The 14,412-nt window shown below is 45.9% G+C and overlaps 1 protein-coding gene across 1 annotated transcript in view; it reads left to right on the top strand.

The window, feature by feature from the left end:
• The window catches only part of NAALADL1 (N-acetylated alpha-linked acidic dipeptidase like 1), a gene marked incomplete at its 5' end in the record, with an annotated part of 93,347 nt that overhangs the window by 36,947 nt on the left and 41,988 nt on the right, over positions 1-14,412 (top strand). Inside the window, 3 exons of the mRNA XM_082270601.1 lie at positions 314-503; positions 4,890-4,983; positions 9,968-10,069. Coding sequence (XP_082126727.1) covers positions 314-503; positions 4,890-4,983; positions 9,968-10,069 — 386 coding nt within the window. The remainder of the gene's footprint in view (positions 1-313; positions 504-4,889; positions 4,984-9,967; positions 10,070-14,412) is intronic.

The following is a 14,412-nucleotide window of genomic DNA, read 5'->3' as shown; positions in this document are numbered from 1 at the left end:
AGTGTTTTATATCTTTTTCGAAAAGTGCGAAAAAAAAACAGCTGTTCAAAAACACCTCCCCTATTATGGAAAAGAGAGGGAGGTGTTATGTAGTCCTAGGATGGCAACGGAGCTCAGTGCGGTTGTCACATTAGGACAAGATGTAAGGTAATGGGAGAATACCAGCTTAAAATAAAGAAAACATATTGTGAAAAAAAAATTATTTAGCTGGAATGCTTATAAATTGTATAATTGGATAAAAATGACCTTCTTAACAAAGCGATTACTTATAAAAATTTATGACTATAACCTCTGGTGTCCCTGTGTTTCTCAGGCAATAAATGCTGCAAAATTTGGAGTAGTTGGTGTCATTGTATATACAGATCCCAAAGATATCAATGATGGCTTAGCTGACAAATCTCAAACATACCCAAACTCCTGGTACTTGCCCCCATCGGGTGTAGAGCGGGGGTCCTACACTGAAGACTTTGGTGATCTGCTTACTCCATATTATCCAGCTAAAAGTAAGTATTTTTCAGGTTCTTATCTGGTTTTTCTTGCTAATATATTCCCATCAATATTCTTCAAGTTTAAAGCTGAATAGCTAAATACACAGTGAATCCCTAATGGAGCCCCTGATAGTAGTAAAACCTGACAAGGGTTCTAATTTCTATCTAAGACTTAAAAAAAAAAAAGTTTTATAAAGAAAAAACTCCCCTAAATGGTTGGGACTTTATAGGCATTATGTATAGGAACAAGTAAGAAGAATATATATGTATTAAAAACTATATGTTTTATTGGACATATTTAGATATTTAGTTAAAGAATTAGCAAAAAATATTGGCATATACAAAATTAACACAGAATACATGAAAATGTTTACACAACATAAAAATGTGCAATATGCAATAAACTAGTGATGCACCAACTGTAAAATGAATGATGAAACAGAAACATTCTCCACCCGACGCGTTTCGGAGAGTAGCACTCTCCTTCATCAGGGTGTGGGAGGCATCACTTCACTAAAATATAAACATATAAATCAGAACAAGCGTATGCATATATATTTTGACAAGTTGTCTACGAGTATTATAATTGTAATGAAACACTTAAAGTTAATCACATAGAATTGCATATGAACATTACACGTAAAATAAAAACAAGATCAATTGCTTCTGCCTGTTCCCCCAATCAATGACACGTCACATATCATCCACTTGTAGAAATGGCAGTGAAAAAGTTGTAGTGATTAGTTTGTTTAGATAATTGAAGGATTTCTGAAAAATTCTGAATTACACGTAGTCATAGGTCACACTTATGGAATACAGGTACCCGGGAAAAGAGACTCCGTCCTACAGATAAAATAAAAGTTTTGGGTATAATACGGACACTATAATCCTTATAACCACCATTATAGTGCAGCTGCTGTACACATTGCTGTACCGGAGAGCCGTACACTGCACACCGAGCATCACCATCAGGACCACGTACAGTTATAAGCACTATTGGAGATTTTTCTTATGCATACTATACGGTGACACTGGTTGCTGGAGTGTCAGGATGTGGATGGATTGATTTACCTGATATCCGGTATAAGGGCATACTTTCTGAGCCACGGATCATTGAATTGCTGGGACCAGGAAGGGCTATCCCTGAGAAGGAACCCCCGATTGATGAGTCTATATTAATCTTTTCTAAGGTGAGCGCCTCACAAGGGGGTGAACAGCAATTGTAGGATCTGTGACACTCAGGTCACTCACTTGTTTGGGGAGCACCTGCCACCTGCTGGTGGTTTTGAGCACAGCAAGAATTTGTCATTTGCACTGAGTCACACATGGACTGGATTTTTTATTTCTAACAACGGACACTATATTAATATTTTTCTTTTATTTCATTTTTCGGACACTATATTAATAATTGTTTTATCTATGAACTTTGCACGTCATTGCAAGATCTATTTATGAGGCCTTTTTAATAGAATTGTTTATCACTGTGGTTTGCATATTTCACAGGATCTGCACTTTGCACTTTACACGTAATTTTTATTGGCTTGGCTGAGATCATACTTGATTTATTATATTATTTATGACACTAATTTATTTACTGATCACTGTGTACAGTTTATATTGATTATCATTTATACACTAGACCCTTATTGAGGAGGGATAGTAGCGATTCATCCAATTGTATTTGCACAAGTATCAGTTTATTTATTGAGGATATTTTAAATAATAGATTGTACTTGCACCAGCATCAGTTTATTTATTGAGGATATTTAAACAATATATGACATTTTTTATTTTGGGTTTTATCTCGCTTTAAATAACATCCAAGAGAAGGCTCTATCTGTCTAAAAAAATGGTAAAAAATGTATTGGCGTACAGTGTTGCATGAACAAGTATTTGTCAGTCAAACTATCACAGCACTAAAAACTGAAAAATGGCCTGGCATGGAAGGAGTAGTATAGACTGGTACACAAGTGGTTAAACAGTCTGAACTTCATGAATCAGACTGATTACACTGAACAGTTTAACTTTTTCTAGGAACAGTTTTTGAAGTACATAGTTTTATTCAACATATTTTATTGCCAGAGAGACCCACAAAGGTAATATTCTATTAAAACCTATTTTCTTTTTTTTTTTATTCCACACTGTATAGATTACAACAAAGTCTGTTTTGTAGATAGTTTTACTTTTGCCTATATTTGGCATAATCCGTTGTTCTCAATAAAAGGGTGCTAGAAGGAATATTTTCTGGATGGTGCAATGTTTTGAAATAAATTTTATTTATTTGCCATTCTGTCCATTTTTTTTAATACTATACTTAGACCAGCCTTTTTCAACCTTTTATAAATACAGAAGTACCCTTGAAATAATTTTAATGTCACGGGGTACCCTGCTAAATTATTATATCTCTAGCTCATGACACATTTGTGTGGTCAGTAATTTGTAAATACAATAATACATAAAAGAATAAGGGATGTAGTGTATCCAAAAATATCTGACACCCAAAGCAGAGCATTTTTTTTAACACTACACTGCTCTATAAGAAAAAAAAAGGTTTCAGTACCAAACATAAATTGGAGCAAATAATATTAATGGCCAGAAAAGAAACACTTGAAAATTGTAGTGTCCCTTCCATTGGTAGTGAGTGGAAAAGTGCCTTTTCATATTGGTAGTCGGTATAGTGGTCCCATACATTGATGACCAATAGGAGAAGGACCCCTTATATTAACTACTTGCTGCCCAAGCCAATTCTGACACTTCTCACATACAGGCAGTCCCCTGGTTACAAACAATATAGGGACTGTAGGTTTGTTCTTAAGTCGAATTTGTTTGTAAGTCAGAACAGGTACATTTTTTAAGTGTAGCCCCAGCCAAAATAATAATTTTTAAGTTTTTTGGATAGTATAGGGAAGGGTTAACACCTCTGTACCATTTGTTTTGCTGTCTGTACCCCTGTTCAGAATATTTCACCTCACTTTCTGTCCCTATGACAACTGGATTTTTAAAATTTTTGGGTTGTTGTGGAAACCAGGATTAGTGATAAAACTTCAGTGGAGACACCTTTTTCCCATGAAATCTCTTACAGGAGTGAATTTCCCTTTCTAGGGCTAGATTTCTCCTCACTTCCTGTTGTCTCCCTCCGTTTGTAAGTAGGAGTCGTTTGTAAGTCAGATGTTTGTAACCCGGGAACCGCCTGTACATGTAAATATCTGCATTTTTATTAACTAGATAATTACTTAGAATCCCCAAATATTATATATTTTCTGAAAGCAAGGGTCCTGAAAAAAAAAATGTTTATTGTTACAATTATTTTCACAGTTTTTTGAGAAAAAACACACTTCAATGAATTTCAGTGCACACAAACAAAATATAATACCTACTTGTTTGGTAAAATATAAAAGATTATGTTACGCCGAGTAAATAGATACCTACCATGTCATGATGCTTTAAAATTGTGCAGGCCCTTGGTGCTTAAAATTATCCATAGGCAACTCTTTGAAACAATTTACAGCCTTTACAGTTTAAAGAGTTAAACAGGAGGTCTGGTGCTAGAATTGTTGCTCTCACTCTGACATTCCTGGCAATACCTCACATGTGTGGTGCGATCCCCATTCACATATGCGTGTGGTTCCTCTATATGTGTTTGTATTGCCCTTTAAAATTGTATTTTATTTATTTATTTATTTTTACACTTCCATTGTATTTATTTATTTTTTGATCAATTTTATTGCTATCACAAGGGAAGAAAAGCATCCCTTGTGATAGCATGGGCAGTGACAGGTACTTTTTACTGAGAGATCTGGGGTCTATTAGAACCCAGATCTCTCCTCTGCCCTCAAAAGCATCTGATCAAATCAAGACTGGTTGGATTAGATGCTTTACAAGCCAGTAACAGCTTGTAAACAACAATCCAAAACCGGAAGTGAAAAAATCCCTGTTGCTTCCAGTTTCATACACCATAGAGATGAACGAGGAATGGAAGTTCCTTCTTCATCCCTATGGTGTGCTGCCCTGACAGCGGCTGTATAACTACTCGGATCACTTATACAAAATGAAGCATCACTGTTGTAAAAAAAGCCATGACCCTAGTAGAACCACTGAAGCTCAAGGACGTACGGGTACATCCATTTGCAGGAAGCGGTTAATGGTCAGTCAGAGAAGGTTAGTCTTATGTTGTTGACCAGTAGAAAAACTGCCTTCCACCCCCCCCCCCCCAAAAAAAAAACTTTTTGATTTCAGTGATTTTTGAGATTCAGAAACTCTTCATTGCTCAAGGAATGCCCAGAAACCTCTGGAAGAGTTCCACAGAATCCTACCCTGGTTGAAAAACCATGACTTATACAGTACAACTTTTCATGTAAAATGACAAGGTGAAGTTTTTTCCATTTTTAAAATTATTTTCAGATAATACCTATAGAAGAAAGGAGAGTGACATCACAGGTCTTCCGCCAATTCCAACCCAGCCAATAGGATTTGCAGATGCCCAGACTCTTATATGGTAAGTGTGACATCATACACTGCACTTCACTAAAGACAATCCTGTTCTAAAGTGATTGGAAATCTTTTTCTTATGGCCTCCATCCATTACCACTCAACATCAAAAAAGGGTGCCACATGACCTCACATACAGTATTTCCTGATCTTTCTTATTAAATACTTATGTTATCACTATTAAAGGAATACGTTTTAAATAGAAACTTAAATACTGCAATTGCTGACTGCTAATTTTACATATTCTGGTTGCTTAATTTGTAGAATTCTTATTTTAACACATTGGGATTGATTTACTAAAAATAGAGAGTGCAAAATCTGATGCAGTTCTGCATTGAAACCAATCACCTTCCATTTTTTTTTATCAAAGCTTAATTGAACAAGTTAAAGTCAAAGCTGATTGGCTACCATGCACAGCTCCTAACAAAAAGTTCTGGCGCTACTCCAAAGTTGGAAAGTCCTGGAATGTCCCTTCACAGATGATGCACAAAGACATACAGTGGGTACGGAAAGTATTCAGACCCCCTTAAATTTTTCACTCTTTGTTATATTGTAGCCATTTGCTAAAATCATTTAAGTTCATTCTTCTTCCTCATGAATATACACATAGCACCCCATACTGACAGAAAAACACAGAATTGTTGACATTGTTGCAGATTTATTAAAAAAGAAAAACTGAAATATCACATGGTCCTAAGTATTCAGACCCTTTGCTCAGTATTTAGTAGAAGCCCCCTTTTGATCTAATACAGCCAGGAGTCTTTTTGGGAAAGATGCAACAAGTCTTTCACACCTGGATTTGGGGATCCTCTGCCATTCCTCCTTGCAGATCCTCTCCAGTTCCATCAGGTTGGATGGTAAACGTTGGTGGACAGCCATTTTTAGGTCTCTCCAGAGATGCTCAATTGGGTTTAAGTCAGGGCTCTGGCTGGGCCATTCAAGAACAGTCACGGAGTTGTTGTGAAGCCACTCCTTCATTATTTTAGCTGTGTGCTTAGGGTCATTGTCTTGTTGGAAGGTAAACCTTCGGCTCAGTCTGAGGTCCAGAGCACTCTGGAGAAGGTTTTTGTCCAGGATATCCCTGTACTTGGCCGCATTCATCTTTCCCTCGATTGCAACCAGTTGTCCTGTCCCTGCAGCTGAAAAACACCCCCACAGCATGATGCTGCCACCATCATGCTTCACTGTTGGGACTGTATTGGACAGGTGATGAGCAGTGCCTGGTTTTCTCCACACATACCGCTTAGAATTAAGGCCAAAAAGTTCTATTTTGGTCTCATCAGACCAGAGAATCTTATTTCTCACCATCTTGGAGTCCTTCAGGTGTTTTTTAGCAAACTCCATGCGGGCTTTCATGTGTCTTACACTGAGGAGAGGCTTCCGTCGGGCCACTCTGCCATAAAGCCCCGACTGGTGGAGGGCTGCAGTGATGGTTGACTTTCTACAACTTTCTCCCATCTCCTGACTGCATCTCTGGAGCTCAGCCACAGTGATCTTTGGGTTCTTCTTTACCTCTCTCACCAAGGCTCTTCTCCCCCGATAGCTCAGTTTGGCCGGACGGCCAGCTCTAGGAAGGGTTCTGGTCGTCCCAAACGTCTTCCATTTGAGGATTATGGAGGCCACTGTGCTCTTAGGAACCTTAAGTGCAGCAGAAATCTTTTTGTAACCTTGATCAGATCTGTGCCTTGCCACAATTCTGTCTCTGAGCTCTTCAGGCAGTTCCTTTGACCTCATGATTCTCATTTGCTCTGACATGCATTGTGATCTGGAAGGTCTTATATAGACAGGTGTGTGGCTTTCCTAATCAAGTCCAATCAGTATAATCAAACACAGCTGGACTCAAATGAAGGTGTAGAACCATCTCAAGGATGATCAGAAGAAATGGAAAGCACCTGAGTTAAATATATGAGTGTCACAGCAAAGGGTCTGAATACTTAGGACCATGTGATATTTCAGTTTTTCTTTTTTAATAAATCTGCAACAATGTCAACAATTCTGTGTTTTTCTGTCAGTATGGGGTGCTATGTGTACATTCATGAGGAAGAAGAATGAACTTAAATGATTTTAGCAAATGGCTGCAATATAACAAAGCGTGAAAAATTTAAGGGGGTCTGAATACTTTCCGTACCCACTGTATATGCAGAGTTTATGTGTTGGTAGTATATTATGATGGCAACACTGTTCGCCCAATCCCAGATGCAAGACAGCATAAAAAATGAACTTTGAAGAAAATAAGAGATGGCGCTCAGGTGTGCATATAATTGGTAATGAACCCCAGTGTAGACTTGGGTGAATAGTCTCATGAACACTTTATTTGCATTGATCCAATGATTAAAACATGGTATGGGTTAAGCAAAAACAGTCCTACCTTCATTCATTTGTTTTTGGAGTGATTTATTCCATTTTTATTAATTTTTTATGTTCAAATCCTTTTATTGTTTATTTTTTATTGTATTGATTTTCATAGTGTTTTTTCTGATTCAGCTGCTTGGGGTCATCCTATTGGCCAGTGCGCCTAACCCCACCCATCGCTTGGCTTCTTAGAGCCCCCGATCGCCTCTTGCCACAACTTGACAAAGCTACTATTGTAGCGAAACATGTCGTTGTGGCGATCGGGAGGCTCTTCAGAAGTAAATCCAGCCAGTCCCCCGTCCTCCTTGACCTCCGGGTAACTCCGTAGCCGGCCGTCAGAGGATCTTCGGTCCCACGCAGTGACGTCATCGAAGTGCGACTCCCGATGCTTACACCAGGCGCCGAGGGAGTTTGACACAGAGGCTCCGGTCTGAAGTAGCGGCCGCACATCAGACCGGTTGAGCCCTCCTGCCTGCGACCCTATCTGCCTATCCATCTGCCAGCCAGTTTCCAACAGTAGCCACCGGTTTCCTAAAGATTTCCTAAACCATCGGTGAGAAGGTCCAGAGGTTACAAGGGGCGGTAGGACTGTTTTTGCTTAACCCATACCATGTTTTAATCATTGGATCAATGCAAATAAAGTGTTCATGAGACTATTCACCCAAGTCTACACTGGGGTTCATTACCAATTATATGCACACCTGAGCGCCATCTCTTATTTTCTTCAAAATACCATGCACAGCTGCAGCAGAATTTGCACTATCCGGTTTTAGTAAATCAACCCCATTGAGTCACTGATCCAGAACAAGCATGCAGATAAGAACTTTTGGTTTTCCTGATTTGCATGCCACTATGTTTTTTTTATCAATTCAGTTATTGAGATTTCTCATGACTTTCTGTATCAGAAACATACCAGGAACTTAGTGAAAATCTCTCCAAATAAAGGAAAAATCCCCACTTGTCACATTTCTCCAATGGAAGGGTACCGTTTACCTCCTGTTCTGGCAACAGCTCTAAACGTTTTGATTTCTCGTCATACTGTGTCACGTACCTGGTCAAAGGCCAAAGTGCTTAGAGGGCTTCCCTTGTGGCTAAGTGCAGAGTGCCCTTGAAGGTGGTAACAGGGAGTGCTTTGCTCAGAGAAGCAGGTGTTGCCAGCTGCGACAGGCTGAGGTGATCAAGAGATATTTGCTGGATGGCGGCTGACGAGCAGGATGCACTGCTGAGCTCCTCAGGAGTACCGGGTGACACTTGGCAGCGGGGAGAGCCTGGAGCAAAATCAGGAGCCAGGCCAGAAGTCATGCAGGGAAGTTCAGCCAGGAGTAAGCAGCAAGCAGGGTCAGGAGTCAGCCGGGGTCATTCACTGGTAATCAGGCAGTAGCGGTGTCAGAAGAGGGGTCAAGCATGGAGGAGCAGGCAGAATCGGGGTCACTGGAACAAGCCAAGGGTCAAAGCCGGGAATGGAGACAAGACAGGTCAAAGGCAAGCCGGGTCAGTAACAGGAAATCCTATAATATCAAGAACAGGAACACAGCAACACACAGGGGGTCCTGAAGATCATCTAGCAACTAATGGCTCATGCTGCTGGATTTAAATAGGCCACTGGGAGCCAGCACCTGTCACGTATTGTGTGCGCTTTAGTGCACATGGGTGCGCACTGGCGCATCTTGCCCGTGCACGCATGTGCATTAGCATTGGCGAATTTCTAAGTGCCAATCTTGGGTTTTGCTGGGCATTTGCAGATGTGCCATTCTTACTACGAACCGTTCTCTGACATATTGTGAATCAGTGACAATGGTCATCAGTATCAATAAGAAGGGTGAATCATCTCAATGGGGACACAGATAGCAATACAAACCTGACAGAGGTTCTAGCACTACTATCTAAAACTAGATATAGTGGGGTTGATTTACTAAAACTGGAGAGTGCAAACTCTGGTGCAGTTGTGCATGATAGCCAAACAGCTTCTTATTTCAGCTTTTAAGTCTTGACAAAGTCTTGACAAAGTCTCCAGCTTTAGTAAATCAACCCCAATATGTATTAGGCCCCTTTAACACGATTGGACTGATTGGGTCCACCTGTTCGTTTTTCAGGTCAACCGGATCCGCCACCCTTTGTCCACTATAGAATGGAAATGGACCATCCCATAGAGGAGAGCGGGCTCCGTTCTTGTCTGCTCTGCATAGCGTGGGGGGATTGCTCCACCCCATGTGAAATGGGCAAGTTGTTGAAAAATAAGAGTATCAAGTTCCTGTAGTTGATGTGGGCTGGGGGGATCATTATTCCAGCAACTAAATTTAAAATGTAATTAACTTTCTTAAAATTAATTTTTTTAATGAAATTCTATTAGTATATGACGAGCTGTAGACTGCTATGCTCAATGAGGTCCAGCAAATAGCTGTAAAAAAGTTGCTCCAGGCATTCCCCTATTCTGTCCAAATACCTGTTACTGTGAGTTCCTAAATAAAAAAGCTGTATTTGTCTTTTTTATGGCACATCAAAATGTATGTGAATGCTTACTTTCTTTAGCTTAATATGAATGCGGCTCCTAATCTTATCTGCAGTCTGAGCTCTGTTATGACAATGTATGTATGTAAAACAATTTTTAATGTTACTGTCTGCTATATTTCGACTCACAGTGCACTAGATGGTCCTGCAGCTCCAGACGCCTGGCAAGGAAGTTTATCATGTAAATATAACATAGGCCGCGGATTCCGTGCTGATGGAAATTTCGCAAGCAGGTTGGATATTTAAATTCATGTATTATCCAATTTAGGGACTAGCTAACTTGTAACTATGAGTGATAGATAATGGATGGTGTGGAGTTCGTAATTCTAAGCTGAAATTTTTTTGATCAGATGCAGTAGCACGTATAGACAGGCCCGAAGCAAAAAAAAAAAAAAATAGGCGTAGGGCCTCATGATGGGGTGGACAGGGGACACGGTAATGGAGGGGTTAAATGGTGGGCTGTGGCCGGTGGTCAAGGGTGGTCATTGGTTAGTTCAAAGGTGGGGTGGGGTCAAGGGCATGGTAACACTGGGGGGGGCTTGGAATCTGCAGCAGTGCCGCGCGGGATCATGTGAAGGAAGAAGAATCCTCCCTGCTGTACTGCTGTTTTTCTTCATGGAGGACTTTGATGCCTTATTTGGCCGGCTCAGGGAGGCTGCCGCCTCGAGGGGGCTGGACTGGTTGCGGGCGCAGGTCTCCTCTATGCTCGAGGGGGGGCCTGCTGCGGAGGGGGACGGGCGTTCCCGCGCTCGGCGGTTACGGCCGCTGGAGCGTTACAGCCCTCCTGTGTCCCCCCGAGCTGTGCGCCGATTTGGGAGCCCACGTTTGGACCCTCCAGGCTCTCCGGTCCAGCGTTCTCCTGCTGGGGCCGGCGGGGCCTCTGGGAGGAATCCCCTGCAGCGGCGGAGCTCGTCCAGGCGGGGTCCCGCTCGCCCATCCTTGCCGACCCCGCCTGCTCGTCTGATGGTGTGGATCGTTCGGCCGGGACGGCTCAGCGAGGAAGGCGGCTTCCAGCGGGCGCCGGCCTATCGGTGGGAGCGGCCGGAGGCTCCGATCGGCGCACGCCCGGTGCGGTGGAGGGGACGGCTGGCTCGGCGATGGATGGTGGCTGTGCGGGGCCTAGTCAGAAGAGGCCCAGGCGTGGAGATGGAGGACCGGCGGCCTGTCGGCGGCAGGGGGGGAGGGCAGTCGGCCTGACCCCGTGATGCCTTCCAGTGTCGGTCCAGAGGTGGAGCCTGCAGCAATGGAGGAGCGTTCTGAGGGGGAGCTGTCGGGCTCTGAGGACGGTGCGGTCCCTGATCCTTTGCCAGCGGGGGATGCCGGATCTGCGCTCGGCTTGGTGAGTCCTTCAATGTCACTTCTTCTGTTTTGTCCGTGTTGCAGGCTCTGTCTGGGGGGTTGGGGGCGGGGCCTAGCCGAGGGGGGTTCGGGGGGGCCGGGGGGTGCCTCGTGAGTCAGGGGCTCCTGCTGCCCCTCCTCTGGCGGGACACGGGATCGGGGCGGCTGGGGGGGTGCCTCGGGAGTCGGGGACTCCTACTGCCACACCCATGGGGGACCGAGGGCCCGCTGCGTCTGGCGGGGGGGCTAGTCTTGGGGATTTGTTGGCGGGGCTGCGCTCTTTGGTGCAACGCTTCGATGGATCTGGTGGCGGTGCGCCGACTGCGGCGTGGGGCCAGGTGCCGCCCCCCTGCCCGGCGACGGATAGTGTGGTCGCAGCTGGGCCTGGGTCGGCCGCTCCTGGGACGGCCGTCCCGGCGTCGGTTGTTGCGCCGCCGGCGCAGACGGCGGGGGACAAGGCCGCGGACCCCAAGACTACAGGTAAGGATGCGGATACTGTTCGGCTCGCGGATGCGGCAAAATGTGAGGTGTATGTGTGCTTTGAGGGCCCCTTGGGGGCGCACCTTAAGCCTGAGGTCAGGGAGAAGATTTGGAAGGATGAATATATCGAAATATTCACGTTGCTTCCCTTGGAGAAGTTCAACTTGGATCGGGTGAAGCCGGAGGAGTCCAAGAAGGAGGACGAGGAGCGTCGGCGCTATAGGTTGATTCCGCGCACTTTTGGTAATTGGCTACAGGCCTTCGCCATCTTTGCGAGCGTGGTGGGGGAAAAACATCCGGAGCATTTCTCCACCTTGTTTTGTTACCTGGATGAGATTGGGGAGGCGTACAGGGTGTATGGTGGGTTGCTTGGCTTCGGTATGACGAGCAATTCCGCCAACGCAAGGCGGTTCGCCCGGCGTTGCGCTGGGATCATAAGGACATTAGCCTGTGGATGCGCCTCATGACGTCGGCGAGGGCCTCGCCGTCCCCTTTTCCAGGGACGGCCGGAGGTCAGAACTCCCCTGGACAGCCGGCCGCGAAACGTAGGGATTTCTGCTGGCAGTTTAACGAAGGGGCGTGCAAGTTCGGGTCCGCGTGCCGTTTAAAGCATGAGTGCTCCGGCTGCGGTGGCGCGCACCCCCTCTCCCGTTGTTTTAAACAGGGTAAGTCACGTTCCGGAGATGCTCAGCAGAAGAGGGAAGACGCCGGTGATGGTGGAAAGGATGCGTCCTTTTCTAAGTAGGTATCTGGATCGGGCGGCGGCTCGTTTCCTGGGACTGGGTTTTCGGTGGGGTTTGTCATTCCATGTGTTATGACCGCTGTTCCCCCGTGGCGGACAACTTGCGGTCGACGCGACTGAATCCGGGGGTGGTGTCGGACAAGTTGGCTAAGGAGGTTGCATTGGGCCGCATGGCGGGGCCTTTTGCCCAGCCACCTTTGGCCGACCTGGTGGTCTCCCCTTTGGGATTGGTGCCCAAGAAGGAATCGGGCAAGTTTCGGCTGATTCATCACTTGTCCTTTCCCAAAGGGGGGTCGGTCAATGACGGCATTGATCCTGAGGCCTGTGCGGTGTCCTACACTTCCTTTGATGCGGCCATATTTTGGGTGCGTCAGTACGGGCGGGCGCTGCTGGCGAAGACGGACGTTGAGGCGGCTTTTCGGTTGCTTCCCGTCCATCAGCAGAGTTTTCGGCTGTTGGGCTGCCAGTGGCTGGGTTCCTTCTATGTGGATCTGTGTTTGCCCATGGGTTGTTCCATCTCGGGTGCGTTCTTTGAGCAATTCAGCTCCTTTGTGGAATGGGTCGTGCGGGAAGTGGCCGGGGTGAATTCGGTCATCCACTACTTGGATGATTTCCTGTGTGTGGGCCCTCCTTCGTCCACTCTGTGCGGGACTCTGCTGGCCACCGTCCAGCATGTGGCGGAACGCTTTGGCATTCCATTGGCGGCGGACAAGACTGAGGGCCCAAAGACAATGATTCGTTTTTTGGGGATCATTATTGATTCGGTGGCCATGGAATGTCGCTTGCCGGAGGACAAGCTGCTGGACATTCAGGTGGAAATCTGCTGGCTGGTCGGTAGGCGTAAAGTGCAGCTTCGGCGGTTACAGTCTTTGTTGGGCAAGCTTGCATTTGCGTGCCGTATCCTGCCCATGGGTCGGGTTTTCAGCCGGCGAAAGGTCGGCCGATACGGCCGGTGTCCGGTCACCGCATCATTTTGTTACGTTGACTGCGGATCACGCAGAGGATTTGCGGGTCTGGCATGTGTTTCTGTCATCCTTTAACGGTCGGTCGCTCTGGCAAGGGGGCCCGGTCAGCAGCTGCGATCTGGAGTTGTACACGGATGCGGCTGGCTCGACGGGTTTTGGCGCCTTCCTTGGGGGTCGGTGGTGTGCAGAGCGTTGGCCGGAGGCATGGCATGCGGCGGGGTTCTTGCGGAATTTGGTTCTGTTAGAACTTTTTCCTGTGGTGGAACTGTGGGGGGCGGAGTTCAGGGACAAGAAGGTACGGCTGCACTGTGACAACATGGGTGTGGTGCAGGTTATCAATCGGCTCTCCGGTTCGTCTCCGCCGGTAATCTGGTTGTTACGTCACTTGGTTTTACGTTGTCTACAGTTGAATATTTTCTTGTATGCTGTTCACTTGCCCGGTGTGGACAACTCGGTGGCTGACGCTTTGTCTCGGTTTCAGCTGGACCGGTTCCGGGAGCTGGCGCCAGAGGCGGGGAAGCGGGGGGAGCCTTGTCCGCCGGGACTGTGGCGCATTGCGTTGGGATCGCCTCGAGTCTGCTCAAAAGGTCGCTGAGTGATGCTACGTGGATGGCCTATTCGAAGGTATGGCGGGAGTGGGCGTACCTTCTGGAGCGGGTTGGAGCAGGTGCGGTGAGTATGGTCTATCCGTCCCTGGTACTGTATTTCTTGTGTCTGAATTTTGAGCAAGGGGTGTCGCCCTCGGCCATCGGCCGCAAGCTGGCGGGCTTAGCTTTTATGTTCAAGGTGGGGGGTCTCCCCGACTTTGCTAAGGATTTCGTGATTCGCCAGGCCTTAAAAGGTTATCGGAGGGGTTCGCGCCGGCCGGATGGCCGTCGCCCGATCTCGTTTGGCATGCTGGGTGAGTTGGTGCGGCAAGTGGGCTGCGCGTGCTCTTCCACGTATGAGGCTTTGCTGTTCAAAACGGCTTTTGTTTTGGCCTTTTTTGGGGCGTTCCGTATTGGCGAACTGGTAAGTTGCAACCGGAGGGTTCCTGGTGGCCTTTTGGCAG

This window comes from Pelophylax lessonae (assembly GCF_965119305.1).
Source record: "Pelophylax lessonae genome assembly, chromosome: 10".
In the NCBI taxonomy this organism is placed as follows: Eukaryota; Metazoa; Chordata; class Amphibia; order Anura; family Ranidae; genus Pelophylax; species Pelophylax lessonae.
This window is presented reverse-complemented; position numbering and strand designations above follow the sequence as displayed.